At 33.4% G+C, this 20461-nt stretch overlaps 1 protein-coding gene across 2 annotated transcripts in view; it reads right to left on the bottom strand.

The window, feature by feature from the left end:
• The window catches only part of LOC149800139 (uncharacterized), a 122931-nt gene that overhangs the window by 10734 nt on the left and 91736 nt on the right, over nucleotides 1-20461 (bottom strand). For both annotated transcript variants that reach the window (XM_089959736.1, XM_089959738.1), the window contains exon 4: nucleotides 3843-4012. In XM_089959736.1, the coding sequence (XP_089815862.1) occupies nucleotides 3843-4012 (170 nt within the window). The remainder of the gene's footprint in view (nucleotides 1-3842; nucleotides 4013-20461) is intronic.

The raw sequence follows: 20461 nt of genomic DNA, 5'->3' as shown, positions 1-20461 counted from the left end.
AACCCACTTATAATGTGGGGTCAGGCGTGGATCCCATTTTTTAAACCAGAAAATACCCCAAAAATTGATCCCTGTTTGTTGAACTTGAAGAAAATCATGATCAAAATTGGTAACGGAAACTTTGATGAATCACTCGTTTTATCTTCGAAAGCGGTAGATAGGACCTGGAAATTTTAATCAACACTATGAAATATCAAATTTAAAAATAGGTCATACAATTTTTTACATTTTCTTTCCAAACAACAGTCCTAGTACAATGCAATTAACGAAATGTAAGGAAGTTTTGATCAATGAAAATGTCACTCACACAGGGTGGAGGCAGTACTTTGATAAATAAATACAAATTAAATAATTTCTTTATCAACTGAAATTTGTATTCTAGTTCTATCTTTTAGTTCCTTTTAAGTGTAATCATCATAAATGCAATGTGTCCTCTTGTAATTAAATGTAAAATGCATCAATCTATCATAACAGCTATGTCTGCGAACATTTCTCTGAGAACCTAATTAAGTGCCGACCATGTTTTGATAACTGACTTCTGGAAGTATTTGTTGTACTGAATTAAAAGCTGGCCTCCTTTGTATTATCACATAAATTGTGTCTTTTGAATCAAATAAAGGAGGTGGAATAAAAGAAAAGTAAAAAGGCACAAAAATCCTAAAAACTTAAAATCTAGCGGACCCGGTCTTATGTCGGGTGAACTCACTTCATTTGATCAATCGAACACTTATAAATGTTATTGTGTATGTAACATAAACTACTTTAAATTAACCAACTCTTTCATAACTGTGATCAAAGATAACAAGGCAGCCAAGCGAGATGAATACTTCCTAAAAAAGAGCTTGATTTCACAGATACAGACCACTGTGGGCAAGCAAGTTTCAGAGAATTCTTAAACTGGCACTTAGAGATATCCTCAAGGATGATAAGAAGTTTCATTATTAATTCCATTTAATTAATTCATGACATCAATATTGTACAAATTGAGCAACACAAAAATTGAGTTTCAACGTAGATGATTGTCTCATGAAATAAATGTCGCGTGTTTTTTTAAAAAAAAGGAATCTTGTTTGGTGGTGTATCAACAGTTAGTCTAGTTCCCTGCTCTTTGTACTCTCGATTTGGCAGGATAATATTAAACACCACTATGGGAACCAGACTCATCAAAAAAAAAAAAGCAGTGATGTAATAATACACAGATTTTTTCAAGTACACATGATGGTTGTTGAAACCAGTTGGAATGATCTTTCACATGTTGGACATTTTGAAAATAAATGTTATTTAAAAGAATAATGAACAACTTCATTAGAAAAAGAGCATTATTAAAAGTTATTATCGACGTGATTGTAAAATGAGGATTCAGTTAATAAACGCCGCTCCCCCCCCCCCGTTTTCTCGATGTCAAAGTGATCTTTTTTCAATTTTTGGAGGTCCCTCGGTAACTTGCGCTTCGCTTATAGTGCAGTCTAAGTTTGTGGACCCAGTTGTGCACGAGTTATCGAGGGAGAGGTGTAATAATCACCTGCTTTCCATGGTCAGGGCCAAAGTGTTTACAAACTAAATAATAGTTTCTCGCTGCTTTTTGGGGGCCCCGAGTGGCCGAGTGGTCTAAAGCGCTCTCTGTTACGGATCACTGCCATCTCACCTCTCTCTGCGTAGGTTCTCGTCTTGGATTCAGCCAATGTGGGTATGTGAGAAAGCTTGCCAGTAGCTTCTCGAGGGTCGATGGTTCTTTCCGGGGTATTCCCGGGTTCTTCCTCCACCATTAATACTGGCCGCCATGTATAGCCTATTGTGTGCTGGAAAATGGCGTTAAACCCTACAACAACAACAACAACAACACTGCTTTTTGCACTCACTAAAGTGTATCAATAGTGACTTTTGCATATATGCAAATTAAACTTTGTTTTATGTGGAAAGCACTGTTTAGATAAAATCATATCATATGAATTGATTTGTAAATGTTTACTGTTTCAGTTGCACTTGCTTGTACTCACACTGCCAGTGTAACTCAAGGGTGTCATTATGTAAAATTCAAGACAGGAAAAGTAGCAATGTTGTCACAGCAGAAATGAGAGCTGCCCTCTATGCCACGTATAGTTCCAAGATATTTTTGTTTGCATGTGAATAAAAGGTATCTCTGATTTCTGATGAGAATTCATCTCTAAGGTCATATATGAGTTGCATCCCTTTTCATTAGAATCAGGGGTCATTCAATATTAAGAACTTGTCAGTAAAGGCAGGCAATGTTTCAGATCATATGTTACTAACAGTAGCTTTTTTTTATACCCTTTCATCTCAGGCCTCTCATACAAGATGGTTGTGTTTGGATCTTGGTGAGTTGAGGAACAAGTTAATCCAGATATTGTCTTGAGTGTGAACAGCTGTTTCAGAGCCTAATTATGCAAGCTGGCCAAGAATGAGTGAGTCTTTTGTTTCACAGCCATATGTAGGATGTCAATCTGTAGTGAAATTAGTGCACTGTCATTGTGCACTAAAACAAATCTAAAATCTGAGATTTTTTAAAAGTCAGAGATGATTTAATTTACAGAATGTATTAAAGTGAGCAGGATACAGTAACCTTGTGTGAGACATTACTCTGTGTGAGATCAACATTTACATGTACTTTATGAATTTGAAAATAGTCTACATAACTAAAATTGTAGAAAAATAAGAAGAAGAATAATAATGGTATTCAGTGCATGGTATTTATTGAAGAGACAAGTCTGAAAAGTGAACCTACATACATATCTGCGTACAAAGATCAGTTTGGCCTTTTTCCACGACTGGTCACTATTGAAAGCATCTTAAGTATATATAAAAAATCAGGACCAGACAAAGATTTTAGTTCTAGAGATGTTTTCAGTCTACATAGCTAATTTTATTCAAAGATGGAAAATGTGGGACCAGAAAATTAATTTGATTTACTGAAGTTTTGCACTTACAGTATCTTGTATTGAGTTTATCTTAAACAATATTCAAGAAAATGTCTTCATATATAATTGAAAACAATGCCATATTTGAGTTATATAAATTATTTTGTAGTTTGTAGGAGTTCAAGAAAACGTCTTCATATATCATTGAAAACAATGCCATATCTGAGTTATATAAATTATTTTGTAGTATGTAGGTTATATATGACGGAGTTCAAGAAAGATATGGTCAGGGTTGGCAAGATTTTCTTGCTGGCATACATTTATTGTTCCACTCCCTTAAAAGTAGGTTTTCAATTTTACCAACACTTTGGTGATGGTACATTTAGTGGGGTTAAGATATACAAGATCAAACATTTTTAATTTATTGTAGTGAACTTGATCTCACTCTCTACAATGTAAATTTAAAAAGAAATTCCCACTGCTAAAAATACCTGATACAATGTATTCTTCATTAAAGATTCATCACCCCCCCCCATGTCTGACCTATATCTCACCATGTTTAAATAAATGAAACAACAATAATAACTTTATTACATACTTAAAAACTAGCTTTTTATTAAAGTAACTATTCAGTATTTTCTTATACTGAATGTATATATGGTCATATTGTAACTGAACCATTGTCAACAGGGCTACTTTTGTCATTTTGGAATACTCTGATAGTCAGGATATCACAATTACCATATTTTAGAAGACTGGCAAATGGTACATGGACAACATCATTAACATAATACCATATTTTAGAAGACTGGTAAATGGCACATGGACGTCATAACAAAATACACTTTCTGATAGCATGGTTATCAAAATTACCATACTTTAGAAGATTGGTAAATGATACATGGACAACATTATAACATCATCATACACTCCACCTTATGGTGGGCATATAAAAACTCTCTTTACCAGTTCAGCTTGTTTCTTGAGTACAGCATTAACAAATTTCTGTCCCCTTTTGCCCAGCACATAAGCGCACTGTGGGTACCATCTAGCGTGTTCAATCCAGGGGTTGTCTCCAGGTTCCCAGTTTCTTAATCCACCACCGCACTGGAAACAGCGAGTGTAGTCATTAATACCTGTAAAAGTATAAATGGCCATAATTCAATTCACATATTTAATAATTTCAATCAAAAGTTATTAATCTGATGAAAAACATAAACAGAAATTTTATAATATCAACCATATTTCTCTACCCTGAGAAACAACCCTCTTCAAATTTTCTTTCATAGTTCTTTTATGAAGTAACTTTTAAGACAAGACAATCTGATTTAAAATTACATAGAGCAGGTGGAACTCAATAAAATTTCAATGAGAACAAACCAAACTGGATATCAATCAGTACCTTGATTTAAGTTTTATTAATAGTTCTCTATTACTTTCACTTTGATTTGAACAATACAGAGAAATGCTGCTCTACAAAGGGGCAATAACTCTTATGTTCTTAGACAAAGCCCTGCAAAATGCCTCTTCCTTGCTAATATTCTTTTCTATGCAGTTGAACAATGTAAACAAATCAAAGAGGATCAGTGATAACTATGAACCCAGCCATAGCACACCTTTTTAAAACAGGTCAAAATAGCTTTTGTATTGTATTTATCTATGAAAAGAATGTCACTAGGCTTGCATGACTACACAAATAAAACAGGATAAAGCACTATCTATTGAAACTTTGACACAAGATTTATGACATAAAATTTTGGACAGTCTTTCATGGAAAAAAGACAACATAAATGTCAGTACAAAACAGGTAATGAATTAAGTTGGTGTAAGACTTCACTTGAAAATGTGGTCTAAAACTAAGTCCAGATATGCCATGCGATTAACATTAGATATTCTGTATACATTTCCTTAACACTGCCAGTAATAGATGGCAGCACCATCTGGTTGCCTATAAAATAATGCTGTATATTATTTGAATGAGAATAGATTTCATTCAAGAAAGCTTTATCTTGTACTGTCCTTACAACAATTTCTCTCATCTGTAATATGCAGTTTGGGCAGCTCACATGTTGACTTTGTTTTCTTCCATTTTTATGCAAAACTGTAAGTTGCATATTCGCAACAACAGGAGTAAAAATTAGAAAGGTAAGGGCAAACATCGAAGTTAAACAAGACCACCACTCAAATTTCAAACATCTGAGTAAAACAAGACCATCACTCAAATTTCAAACATCTGAGTAAAACAAGACCATCACTCAAATTTCAAACGTCTGAGTAAAACAAACCATCACTCAAATTTCAAACATCTGAGTAAAACAAGACCATCACTTGAATTTCAAACATCTGAGTAAAACAAGACCATCACTCAAATTTCAAACATCCGAGTTAAACAAGACCATCACTCAAATTTCAAACATCTGAGTAAAACAAGACCATCACTCAAATTTCAAACATCCAAGTTAAACAAGACCATCACTCAAATTTCAAACATCTGAGTAAAACAAGATCATCACTCAAATTTCAAACATCTGAGTAAAACAAGACCATCACTCAAATTTCAAACATCCGAGTTAAACAAGACCATCACTCAAATTTCAAACATCTGAGTAAAACAAGACCATCACTCAAATTTCAAACATCTGAGTTAAATAAGACCATCACTCAAATTTCAAAGTACTTAAAAGTGAACATATATCTCCTAATAATATTGCCAATATAAAATTTGATTTCATTCAATAATGCAACCTCTCAAAAGTTATTGAAAATGAATGGATTTTATTATGTGCCCTTTCATTGGAATGTACATGTATATGAGAACATAGATATGTATGGACAAAAGGCAGCACACTGTACTACTGCATAAAATAGGCTGGTACTTATAGAAATAAGCCATTTTAAACATAAAGATATGTTTTGGGAGTTTTAATGGCATTTTTTAAAACATTAACGTCTATATCATACCCATACTCATCATGTTAAGTACAGATCCCAATGAAACACTGAGGCTGCTGACCCAGGCTGGTCTGGGTGGGTATCAAACCAGCTACCCTTAAATTATGAGTTTGACACTCTGCCACCTCAGCTACTGTAGCTCTATCTTTAAGATGTAATTTTATGCACACCACATAACATTTATTTTGTAATATACTGTAATTTACAAAATTTCACAAAAAGAAGCTGTGAAAAATTAGACACCATAATTATATTCCATGAATAAAGGAACCAATGCATTGGAGCATCAAGTGTGATAGTATTATAAAGTTGATGACATAACTGTCAGCAAAAATGGCCATTCTTATACTAAACAATATGGGCAAATAAAACTACTGACAATCCAATCAAGCAAAGTTCAAAAATTTGTAACTATGTAAAACAATAAATGTATGAAGCCAGAATTGAATTTGACTATCTGTAGCCAGAATTTAGAAAAACATAATTCTAAATTCTAAAAATACAGCATATTTAAATAGAGGGCAATTTTGAACAGAAAAGAGCTAAATTTTGAAAGCTCTTTTAAATTTTTCACATTTTCTCACAGCAAACAGATGCATTATTAAACTTGACAATCATGCTAGTAAGCAGACTGGCTCTCAGAGTGGGTGATGTGCCACCAAACAGAGCACTGAAATCAGTTGGGGGTGGGGGTGGGGGGCAATGGAAAGTTTGCAGAAGGTGCCAGTCCCCTCAGACTAGGTCCTGCCACTTAGGATAACATTTAAGCAGTCATATCTCTGCAGTGACTAAGTTATGTATTTCTTTACATTTGCTTTAGATAATGCTGGGACATTGGCAGCTTACTAGCTTTTGTGAAGGGTACACCATGTTTTTGTTTAGAAGAAACAATCTGATTAGCTGATTTATCCAACTCTAACTGCTTAGTATTTTTGATACAAATACCTTTTCCTAGCAATGGTGAAAAACCACCATAGTAATCACTTAAATTATGCACTGACATGTTCTACATCATATCTGCTCATAATATCATGACATGCTGAAACATTTTGAAAATGTCTACCTTGGCATATTTCAAACGTATAACAGATGATATAAAGATGCTACCTTCACAAAGAAAAATTAGTTCCAAAAGGTCATTGATATGTCTTGATAAGACTATGGGTCTGTCTGTGCATTTTTAAATTTGATGGAAATGAAAATGATTTATCAAACACCAAAATGGAAAAGGTGTACCCAACCCCTAACCTTTAATTTATGATACAGTATGAAATGTACCAGGAAACAAATTTCAGGAAAAGGAACAGATGTCTTTAATATTCCAAGAAACCTGCAACTACACTTTTAAATTATACAATGACCTTTATAATAAAACACTCAAATAATTCAAGTCTTTTTTTTAAAAAGGAAACTATATTTCCTAGGTTTAAATCTCCATTAATCCCTTACTGAAAATTTAGGTTTAAATTATTCTCATTAAAATAAAATTAAGAAAAATTTGTATAAAGACATTGTACAATATACAAGAATGACTTGTCAAACACTGGTCATGTGACCAACTGACATAAGTTGGTTCAATATGAAAGAGTTCCTGATTGGTTAAACAGCACACAGCCACAGAGATATTATCCTGACATCTAACATAGCATACACCTGCCTGTAACCATGAACAAAACAATATAGTTCTCTATCTACAGCAGTTTTTAAACCATGTTTCTCTGTATTTGTTCAAATTCTTGTTTAATATCTTTATACAAAAATACAAAAATGATTTTGTTTTTGCTTTTAAAATGTCTATTTTTTTGTGGATTTTGACCTGTACATATCAGTATCTTGTTTTTGTGGACAAAGCAAACAAATGAGTTATAAATAGCATGCAAAATCGAAGTACATGACTTAAGCAGTGCCCTTCTTCTAACTTCACACCACATTATCATGAAGGCAAAACAATGCATGCAAAAATGGAGATATTACTTTGATGTCAACAGCACACTCTGCAAAGCAGTCTACTGCACAATTATGGGTGTAAGTGCTGAATAGGTTTTGGATCAGAAAATGATTTGAACAGTGTGTATATATATAGTAGTCATTACACTGACATGTGAAAACACATAATCAACATAAGCTATAAGGCAAAACTGGTGAGGTTCCAAGTGGGTATTTTATTACAACACTACTGCCTGGTAATTTACAGAGCAGTGTTGACAAGAATTAATTTAGGAATTCTGTATTTTTATGAGTGTACCTTGCTTTTACATACTGTGATTTTAACAACAAAGGTTAGCAACTGAAAGAATTCCATCAACTGAGGATTTTCTTCTCTACTTGTGAACAAATAAAACAAAAAGTGAACAGTTTCCTTGATGTTATTCCTAATTTAAAAAAAACTTGATTTAATTTAATGAATTCCATCAAATGTTATCAAGCAGAAATGAAATTTCTAATAAATCCTTTCACTGGGGTGTATAACTATTGAGATTATGTACACATGGCAACATTGTGTTTGTGCATAAAATATGTTGGGTCCTTCTGAATGGAAGTTCTAAACTTTTTCAATGTAATTTCATACATAATTTAACTTGAAAAATTCACAAGCAAAACAATCTATTCAAAGTTAGAAATGAACTAAAATTGTACTCTATTAATTATGTAATGCATGCATTGCTGAAAAAAATAATCAACAGTTTGATAAAATTGATGACCTAATTTCAAGTAGAGCTGGCAAGTCTTAGGTTACACATTATGGGAACAAAATAATTACAGTTAAAACATGTAGAGTAAGGCTTAAGTGTATTTTATCATGTAAACTAAATAAATAACATGTTGCAAGAATTGCATTTGTCTGTAGTTACAATATTAGGTTAACTACTGTAGTACACTTTTCCCCCCAGTTTTATAATCATAACTACCAACTAATAATACAAGGCCACAGAACATACATGTACACCAACTATCTCCATTCTATATCTGGATTGTCTAAAATAGATAACAGAGGACATAGTGGTTACAGTTTAAACTTATTTTCATGGTAGGCAGAGGCATTATTAAACTTGAGAATATTTCATGAACAAGATTCCTTTATGTATATTTTGTCATGTGACTGCAGTGAGGACTGTCATCTTCCTGTGGCATATTGCCAACTTATGAGATGAGTACATTTATTGTCACTAGCCTTGTTTCTGTTTAAAATGATCAATATGACTGGCTGACATACCCTGTGAGTTAGATAAAAATACCTTTTTTTATACTGCTGACATATAGTCACCATAAGAAACATTTTAAGTTTAAACTGCATTGAAAGTTATAAGTTCTAAATATATGGGTCAAATGCCATGATATGCTGAGACATGTTGAAATTGTGTGCCTAGATATATATTCCAGCTGCTTAACACATGATGTAATAGTTCTACCTACACCAAAAGAAATTAGTTCTATAGGGTGAAGAAATGTAACTTCTTCACAAACTGATATGTTGTCTTTCTTAATGATGTTACTGGTATATAAAGAAAACAAACATTTCTGAATAACACAATACATTTATAAATTTGATGGAAATGAAAATGAACATAAAGCTACCAATGCCATACAGGCATCCTGGACCTTCATTTATAATATGAAGTCAGATGTACCATGAACCCCTTGTTGTGTGAGATTCCGATTCCAGGAAAATAAACAGATACCTCTAAAACTATTAAGAAGCAAATGTTGTGTGCAAGATAGAAATTCTGGGAAAAGGGACATATTCCTCTAGAAGTCCATATAACTTGCAACCACACTTGTAAGTTATAATGACTTTTATAACAAAACAAGTAACAATTTCTAATAATTCATGTCCTCTTTTAAAAGGAACCTATAATCCCTATGTTTAAATGTTCATTAATTCCTTCCTAACAATTCAGCTTGAAACAATTCTTGTTAAAAAATGAAGAAAAACTTACATAACAGTTGTACAACACACATGAATGGCCTGTCAAACAACAGTCATGTGACCAAATCATCTGTACTACATTGGTTCTGTATGAAAGAGTCCCTGATTGGTTAAACAGCCAGAGATATTTTTAATCTTTATGTCTAACACAGCAAAATGACTGACTGTAACCTTGTGCAGAACAATATAGTTCCATATTTACTCTAGTTTTTTAAACAATGTTTCTTTCTATAAATGGCAAGTTCTTTTTCAGCATTTAAAAAATAAGTTTGAACTTATTTTTTTAATGTTTCTTTATGCAGAGTCTATCCTGTACACAGGACTATCTTTTTTTGTGGACATTATTCAAACAAATGAATTACAAATAGAATGCAAAATAATAATCTATAAGTGTCCCTACTCTAACTGCAAACAAGTAAACAATTGTTGCTCTAATACAGGGCTGCAATAATTTGATATTAAAGGGTACATACTAGCTAAATAGACCATTATGTGACAATGTTAATAAACAAAAGAATAGTAATGGACGTGGAAACTCCCTTCATGTCAAATGGGGAGAATTTTCTAAAAACTTTCATAAAGATACAAAGAGCTGAAAAATAACCTTCACATTTGATTCATTTTATGGCATGATGTTTTTTTTTTATATAAATGTGCATGAATCCCACAATTCTATAATTTATCCTGGTGTATTTCTAAAAATAACATGTAACATGATGCTACAGTAGCATTTATGGAGTCAGAATTTTTTCTTCAGTTTTACATACATAAACAGTAGATAACGATCTTCCTGAAAAGGAAATGTTTACATTTAGCAGTATTTTAATAGATGCCATTGTTTTATTTTATACTGGGGTGATAAATCTTGGCTAGATACACACCGTGATCACATGGATCATAAAGCAAAAGGGTGACTGATTAATACTGGTTTAATATCAATAATATGTCCAATTGCATAATTGTAGGTGTGTGCACTGATCAGCTGTCTGGCTGGAATGTAGTACATTATATAGGTGAAAAGAGATAATGTACACAATGTACAAGACAACCTGGTGACATACCAAGTGGGTATTTAACTTCAACACTTTTATCTAATTTACACAGCATATTCAACTGAGCTGATCTGACCTTGCTCCTTATCAGTTTACCTTACTGTTACATACTGTGGTATCATCAAAGAAAGGTAGACATGAAAGATTTTCATTAAATGAGCCTCTTTTCTTCCCATACACTTGTATGTAATTTGTAAATTTAGATAATGAGAAAGAATGCAGTTGTGACTTCAGCTTTCACCTTGACATTGATTGCACACAGAAACTCAGTATAGGGTTTACTTCATTTAACCAGAATTAATATCCTATGAGAATAATAGGAAGCTTTAAGTACTACCGATTATAAATGATAATTTGACTTTATTATTTTCACATTATAAAGCATCTGTTTATTTAAAATCACATGACTTCAGAGGTTAAGAAAAAAAAAGGAAAAGAAACTTGGAGGGGTGCAAGTAAAAATGTATTAGTACAACTTTTGTGCAGTGTGCGTCAGTGTTGTACTCTTAGTGGGCCCAGGGGATATTCTTCCATCCCCAACTGTCAGTGTTCCCTTAAGTTTAACAAATCTCCATATTCTGATCATTGCATGAGGACAGGTGGATAAAATGACAGCTCTTTTAAGGTGCAAAACTGACACAGTGTTCTTTCATACAGCCATAACTAGCTGAATTAAAATCCATAAATTTCAACATTAATACAGTTACTTAAGATCAAACACTAAATCACTACTACATCCATATGCTTAAACTTTAAACTGTACAAGATACCAATATACTGTTCCATCGTTTATATGAATTAATAATTTATATGAGTCCCATGTATACCCACTAAAGTACACAATGGGTATAAACCAACCTGTTTATGCGATTACTTTCAGGAGCTGGATAGATGAGGTTTTACTCTAATTATCCATCTGTGAATCAGCAGCCATAATGTAAATTCACAAAATCTAGTGCACAGATAGCTCATGTGATAACCAACTGTAAGAGACATGTGTTTTATGTGTCTCTCCCCTGGGTGGGGGACAGAGTTAAAAATATAAAAATTGAAGTCAGTGACATCTTCAGAGCATTTGTTTATCAAACTTCAAAAATGCAGTCACTGTATTAGGACACATCAAATATGTGGCTGGATAAAACATTATTACCTCGGGTCAAGGTTGGGGGTGGTGGTAGGAATATGTAAAATGCAAAGCATGTGGATTTGACATGGAAAAAATCATTGAAGTAGCTCTAGTTAAATTCTGTATCCCAATTAAAAGAAGCAAAAACAGAATTCTGTGATTCTACTGTAACTTTTAAACAAGCATCTAAGTGGTACAGAGGTTAAGACACTGTGATAAGAATGGCTTGACTTTGATTCCCAGCATCATCTCAGCAAGACTGGTTACCAAGGTGTGTCTTTAGGCAAGTACTTTTATGTTGTATTCAATCTGCTTTGGCACAATATAGCCTTTGAGGTGTTGCTGTACCCAACCCCCCACCCCCGCAATCATTCAATGAGCAAGCCATGATGATGCATGACTATTTCTCATCACTTGGTAAATGGGCAAGAAATAGTTTTCATTTTAGAAATAATGAAAAAAAGTAATCTAAGACTTCCTGTTTCTTGAGACAACTTCTGCCAACCGATCAGTAATTTTATTAGTACTGCATAGGATCAAGAAGAGACTTATAAAACCATAAACTAATATAAATATTAAACAAAAAGTACTAATGGGGCCTGGAACACTCTAAATTCCATTACATTTGTGAATATCAATTTTCATGATGATGTAAAATTTTTAATGCTTTTGGCTATTAAATCAGTGGAAAAAATGCATGGAGGTACTATTATTTTCACAGTAAGACTTCTGGGTTTTGGGTGACCGATAGGGGCGAAACGATTCATTGATATATTGGTGCATCAATACTTTTGCTGTCACAATACACATATTGATAGAAGAAATGGAGAACTGATACAAAATGATACTTATGTATGCAAGTTATTTTAGTTCTCAGCAGTCATGAATAATTATTATTAGCTTGCCTTGTTGTTCTGCAAAACTATAATTAATCAGAAACAGCATTAGCAGTCACAGGCACTCACTTTTATAAGTAAAAATGAAAAAGACCATTGAGAATACTCGCTCGCCATCAACAAATTAACACAGCGACATAGTTCATAATATGCTCACCCTCCATTCCATGCTAATTATCTAACCCAGCAGTATGTTTAGCATAAACTATACATTCCAAACATGTTTGACATGTATAATGAAATACTTTACTCATCATTTAATAACCACTTTTACATGGAATTTCTATGTCTACTTTGCACAGTTTGAAAGCTACACTACCGGTGCAATTGCAAGGTGAAATATGTTACACTGAATTCTCATTAGTGGTTACTGTTTGTTCCAGTCCAGGTTAAACAATAACCTTCAATCAGAAATTAATGTAGCTTATTCCTTGCGTGACAACCAGGAATTAGTGGCAAAGCAACAGAGAGACTTCGCAAAAAAGTCACTAATTGATATCTAAAGAGACGCTGTCAGGGTGTGCGATTGCTTGACTCATGCAAAATTTGTAAGAATTTTGCACACATGGAGAACAGTGGTGTGGGAAAACTCCCGCAAATCACAGGTGCTCGACGCGAGCATAATGTTGAGGAAAAAAAACACATAATATGAAGGAGAAAAGTCATACAGAGTGACAAAAGTACCTCAGATTACCCCCATGACCTGTTCTGACATAGGACCCTCTCTATCATACTAAATTTCTTGCATGGTTCATACACCATGTTAATCAACAGATAAAAAGCCACAGAACATTTATCAACTATCTCCATTCTATATTTGAATTAGGTAAAGCAGATAACTGACAATATTCTAGCACACAGTGGTTACAATTTGTGAAGATATTTTGAACTTATTTTCAGGGCAGGCAGAGGCATTACTGAATTTAAGTATCCTTCCAGGAAGGATACAATTTATGTAGTCATATGACTGTAGTGACTGACTACTGTCTGTCTTTAAAATTTTCTTTTGATACTGCTGAAATGCTGGCATCTTGCCAGCTGATGAAATGGGCACATCTATTATCACCATACTTGTTTTTATTTAAAACGAACAGTATCATTGGTTGATTGATCTGCAGTAACTACATAGAGATTTAGTTATAAATCGCTTGTCACAGTATTGGCACTGAGCCACCATTTCAAGTTGGAATTGTGCAATTTACGTGGCAGGAGGAAGTAGCCTACTGCTGAGCTCTGTAGCATCATGGTCATGCATGATACACTAAAGTGGGTGGTATTATACAAAATCCTGAATTTCCTCAAAATGTATTTTCTTAATTCTGCAAATCCAAATTACATGAGCCATGTCATCGGTTTTCAATCTGGATTACACATTTCAAAATTGTGCTGTAATTTTGATGATAAGTGCAATTGCATCCTCCTTACTGCACTCAAAATGAAATAAGCATTAAATTCCATAGTGTCTTTTTGATAATTGCAATTGAAAGACTTCATATTTTTCCCACATTAAGATTTCAAACATTCAATGACAGAAACTGAAACACATTTGTAGATGTAAACATGCTTCTCCCATGCCACTTCACTCTGATGTATTTCATGTATAATTTGCACAGATGAATACAGTCCAAAATCACAAACGTTCGTCGAATCGAAACAAAATACCAAAATATATTCATTCCAGATCAAATGGAACAGTTGCTGCAATGCACATTCATTCACAATATGACTGCTAATTTCAATTTTAACTAGACAAGCCATTTTCTTTCGAAAGTTATGTCGAGCGCGCGACTAAGTTCAAATTTATCTGGGCGGAGTTCTGTGCGTATTAATAATGATGTCATTGTGTAATCACAAATCTGCAATTGTGTATTTAGTTTGGAATACGGCATTCATTCATTTACGTTGTTTCTTGTAGTGTATTTTGTTTATATAATTAAACCTTAGGTAGAATAAAAAAATGAGCATATAATAAAAAGGTTACTGCATTTGTATGGGAAAATATGAACTCGTTTTGTCGGAAGGATATACTGCACTCACAAATTCGTGCACTATTCCATCCCAAAACTCGTTCATATTTTCCCATACAAATGCAGTAACCTATAAATGTGTACAAAATATATTCCAACTGTATAACACATGTTGTACAATACTACACAATGTGTACAAAATATATTCCAACTATATAACACATGTTGTACAATTTGTACCCACACCAAAAGAAATTAGTTCCATTGGGTGAATGATACTTCAACTTATTTGACTGCTTTAATCATGTTGCAAAAGACACTATACAAAGAAAATTTGTAACTAAATTAAACACACATATTTGAAAATCTGATGGAAATGAAAATCGATATTAATTACCCAAATATGTCTCTTTATGATGTCCCTGACCTTCATTTATAATATGACATCAAATGTACCAAAAATACCTTGGTGTGTGAGAGGTGGAGATTCTTGGAAAAGAGACAGATACTGCTTAACTGGTACCCACACTTACAAGTTATGTACTGATCTGTATAATAAAAAAGGAACAATTTCAAAAAAATCATTTTTCTTTAAAAGAAGTCAATAATCCCCAAGTTTAATGCTTCATTAAACCATAACTGATAATTTAGGATTAAATTATTTACATTAAAAAATATGAAAAACTAGTATGTTTTACAAAACATAAATGTCTCAACTGTCAAACCCCAGTCATGTGACCAAGTGATATGTAAACTAATGGTTCAGTATGAAAGACTTCCTGATTGGTTAACAGCAAACAGTCATTGACGTTTCTCAACACAGCACTACAACTGATTGTAACCATGTGCAACACAAAATAGTTCCCTATTTATTCATTTAAAACAATGCTTCTCAAATGTTTGCAAGTTCTTATTTAATACTTTAAAATTAATCCTGAATTATTTTTTATACTTTGTAGTTTTTGTGGATTCTAACCTCTGCATGAGATTATATTGTTTTGTGGACTTTGTTCAAACAAATGAGTTATAAATAGCAAGCACAATTACATTACATGACTTTTAATGTCCTTAATGTAACTGCCCTTCAGCGCACTATTGTTGTCCTATATGGGCTGCAATAATCTGAAATTCAAATGAACATAGTTGTCCATTGTGTGACAATGTAGTGTTTAATCAACAAGGAACAGTAATGGTCATAATTACCTAGAAAACTGTGAAGGTTTTATTATCATTTTATCATTGTCCTTTCTAGAAATGACAGTTAGGCAAGAATGCCCCCCCCCCAAAAAAAACAAACTGAAAAGGAAATGTTTAAAATGATAAGCAAAGAAAAAAGAATTACTGGTTGACTGACTGTGACACCACCACAGGGTTTATTTCCTGCAGAGGTAATCTAAGTGGAATGTCTTGGGTAGATATACCACACAGACTGCTGTAGAGGCAAAACAATGAATATAATAAAATAGTGCTTTACGATCAATACTATGCCGTATAACCCATGTCCTATAGTGGGTGTGTGCACAGATCAGATTTCTAACTGGAAAATAATTTCAACAAAGAATACACAGTACTAAATATACTGACATGTAAACACAGAAAATAGGCATAATGTGTAAGACAACACTGGTGACATGCCAAACGGGTATTTTAATTCAACACTTTTACCAGCAAATTAAAGTGTGTTATGTGTCTTTGGATTTTTAACATAACTTTAACAATTTCAGTTATGCTGCTATGTTGTCTGCAGTGTGGTAGTTTATGCAAATGTACAGAGCAGTGTTCTTAAAAATGATTGAGGTGAACTGCATTAAAAATACTCAATTCTTATCAGTGTACCTTACAGTCTGTGACATACTGAGGTATTGGCATGAATTTTTCCCCCCTCAGTATAGAGTTATTTGATTTAACCAGAATTCAAAGAATGAAATACTGTTCAGTACAAATGATAATTTGTTATTTGCATCTTATTAAACACCTGTTCATTTAATATCACCTGACTTCTGAGGTTAAGATAAAAAAAAAAAATGAAGGGGTGCCATTATAAAATGCATTAGTTTAAACTGAGTGCAGTTTGCACAAATATATCTCAGTGTGCACCAGTGTTGTACTATATTTTGATCATTACATGGGGACAGAAGAGCATAAAATGTCCTCCTGACAGGTCCTCCAAGTTGCAGAACTGGTTCACTGAGTATTCTTTCATACAGCCCTAAACAGTCAAGTAAAATTCATAAATGCTAACATTAATATAGTTTCTTAAGATCAATCAATGAATTACTTTTGCATATACATGCTGAAACATTAAATTGTGATGTGCCAATGTATATTGTGACTCGTTTGTTCTATCCTCATTCATTTGAACTAGTCTAATCGTTTACATGAAACCCATGTTTGATCTCTAAACATACACACTGGGTGTAATGTATACCTACTCATCGAAACATTTTTCTCATCTTATATGATCTCTTGAGACATTAGATAGCCAAGTGAGTGTTTTTGGATTTTTAATATAGCTTCAACATATTTAGTCACACTGCTATGATGTCTGTAGTGTAGCAGTTTATAGTGATGTCTAGCACTGGAGCATCATGCCACAAACATGTACCACTATGTTCCACCCAGTCACATTATCCTAACACCCAGCCGACCAGTCCTAACACTAACCATTTAATGCTGAGTGCCAACTGAGGCAGCTGCTACTACTGTTACCAACGGAAACTCGCAATCTATACTACATGTCATATATTATTCCAACAATGGATTATTGTTCTAATGTATGGGGAAACTGTGCTAAATCTGAGCTTGACAGGATTTATAAACTTCAGAAACGAGCAGCATGTGTAATTTTAGATGCATCTGTTGATCATCCCTCAAAGGCATTATTTACAGAACTCAAATGGTTCACAATATATGACAGGATAGATTTTCACAAGGCAGTTCTTTTATATCAATGTCTACATGGAACTGCACCAGAGTATATTCAGGACTTTTTCAACACAATACCAGTTGAATCAATATCACATGGAAAACCTCTACCACCAAAACCAAGAACAGAGCAATTTAAAAAGAGTTTCCAATACTCTGGTACAGTTATGTGGAATAAGCTTCCACTACATGTAAAATATGCTGAAAATATTAGAGTATTTAAGAAGAGATATCATGAGCATGCATGTGTTTCTAATAGATAATGGAATTTTGTATTTTAATACTAAACATATTAAAATAAACAGTAATTATTGCTATCTTCATATAATGTGCATTGTTATACTCTCCTTAAAAGGGCCTCAAGGTAGAATAGTCCTTGACTAATGAGTCACTCTCTATAAATAAAGCATTATTATTATTATTATTATTCTGTGCCAAAGCATAAAAAACATGACACTTTTCTATAATATAAAAGTAGAGGTACCATAACAATTTCATGAAAACCTGAGATTAATGTTATTTTTTTGTATTAGTTTTTAAAATCACTATTCTTAAATTCTAGTTTAGACTATTGTTATTGAACACCCACAGACTGATCATGTGAAAATCATAGGGGTTGAGTAACTGGAGTGACAACAAGTAAGTAGTACAATCATAGTTCATGCATCAATACATGTATGTACTCTTATTACAGTAGCCACTACAGATGAGACCTCACATGAAATGCATGCAGAACACAGTCCACTCACCTAATTCCTATACTCATTCATAGAGGGCATGGTAAAGTCTTTTTTTTTCTTCTGGTGGTACAAACTATGGTACTTTTTCACTCCACCAGTACTTTGGTAGTTTCCATTAGCAAGTAATCTTGTTATGACTTTAATTATATTAACAGCACGTTTTCATTTTTCAGGACAAAATAATTCAAAAGGTTATTATTATTTTTTATACAAACAGTTTTATTTGTCACAAATTTATTTTGAATGTCACAAATATAATTATATTGGTGATCCTTGAATCACATGTTTGACATGTGTCACTTATGCCAATGTGGTAGCCAAATGGGAAATTGTAAAAGATACTCTGACCAAATCCAACTTTCAGAAAAAAATCTGAATTAAAAAATATCATAATTTAGTTATTTACTAGTGTATGTTAATGTGTATATGTATCCAGATCCAGCCAATGAACGTGTTCTGTCCGGCCCCCTGGGCAAACTCAAACAACACAGAAATCTGTCCAGTGAACAGTAATTACATTAAAGAAATGTGTTTGCAGCCATCAAGTGGTCTTAGAAAATGCAATCTGTCCCATGGCCAAAAAATGTTGTGCACCCCCTGATCTAAAGTTATCGTGATTACCAATCCTAGATAATCGAGTTTGTACACAGCATGCCAAAGAAACGTGTGGTTGTGAGCTAATGCAAAACTTAAGTCAGGTAAAATGTGAATGTAGATCACAGTGGCCTTTTTAGCATAGTTATGGTACATTGATATACACAATTATCTAGATTAATGATTCATGCATAAACAGTAAAAGCACAAAATAAAACCAGTTGCTGAAGCATGAAATATGGGTTGCAGCAACCTACTTTTGTGATGAGGGTGTAGTACTCAAGATGCACATTCTCACAAAGTTTTATGACTCAATATATAACAGTAATATAAAAAAGGTATGTAGTCTTTACCTAAAGGCAAAAACTGAACATAAGCCATCAAATGTGAAATACAGGACACAGTAACCTTCTTTTGTTGAAAGGCTGTGGTACTAAAAAGAATGCATACAATCATCTAGTTTGATGATTTGGGCATAAACACTGATCGAGAGTGAATGTAAGTCAAAGAATTGTGACATTATCTACGTTTGTGTAATGAGGGGTTACAATAGTACTTTTATAGATGAAGAACCTCCCCAAGTCTCATGATTCTAGGTATAACAGGATATATACAGGGTGCAAGCAAATCTATTTGGTCATAATTTAAAAAAATAAGCTAGAAAAAAACTTGACCATAGTGAGTAAAATGTAAAATGTAGGTCACATTAACCTTCTTTTGTTCCAAAGGTGGGGTACTAATAGAGATGCATACAATCAATATAGTGTGATATTCTAGCATGAAAACTTAACAAATAATCTTAAACCTCAACATTTAACCAAAGTCTGTGAAGCATGAAACACATGTCACAATGACCTTCATTTGTAACCAGTGTGTAGCAATTATTATGATGCATCACCTCGTAAAGTTTCACTGATCAAGGTATAACCATATACAAGAGGTGAAGATATCTATTTGGCCATCGGCTAAACACAGAAACTTAAAGCTAGCCAGTAAAATATGAAATGTAGGTCACAGTGACTTATATTTGTATCAATGTGGTACCAAACAAAACAGATACAAAAATCATCAAGTCTGATGATGCTAACATGAACAGAGCTTACTCTTAAAACACAAAATTCAACCAAAGGCAGTGAAGTAGTAAAAATGGGTCACAGTGACATATTTTGGTTTTTAGGGTGAAGTACTCATTAAGATACATCCCTTACCAAGTTTCATGATCGCAGGTATAACAGTATGCATACAGTGTGCAAGAAACCTGAGCTAAATACAGAAACATAACAAAGGGTGCATGACAAATGTGCATGTACAAAGTTAGCTCCCATTAGTCCCTCCCCAGTTGATATGTTCTACGAAACCCATTCCAAACTGTTATCTAAGACATAGGAAGAAAGAATGGTTGAGA

Source organism: Sinohyriopsis cumingii, chromosome 5 (genome assembly GCF_028554795.1).
Source record: "Sinohyriopsis cumingii isolate HCF-2022 chromosome 5, ASM2855479v2, whole genome shotgun sequence".
Classification (NCBI taxonomy): domain Eukaryota; kingdom Metazoa; phylum Mollusca; class Bivalvia; order Unionida; family Unionidae; genus Sinohyriopsis; species Sinohyriopsis cumingii.
This window is presented reverse-complemented; position numbering and strand designations above follow the sequence as displayed.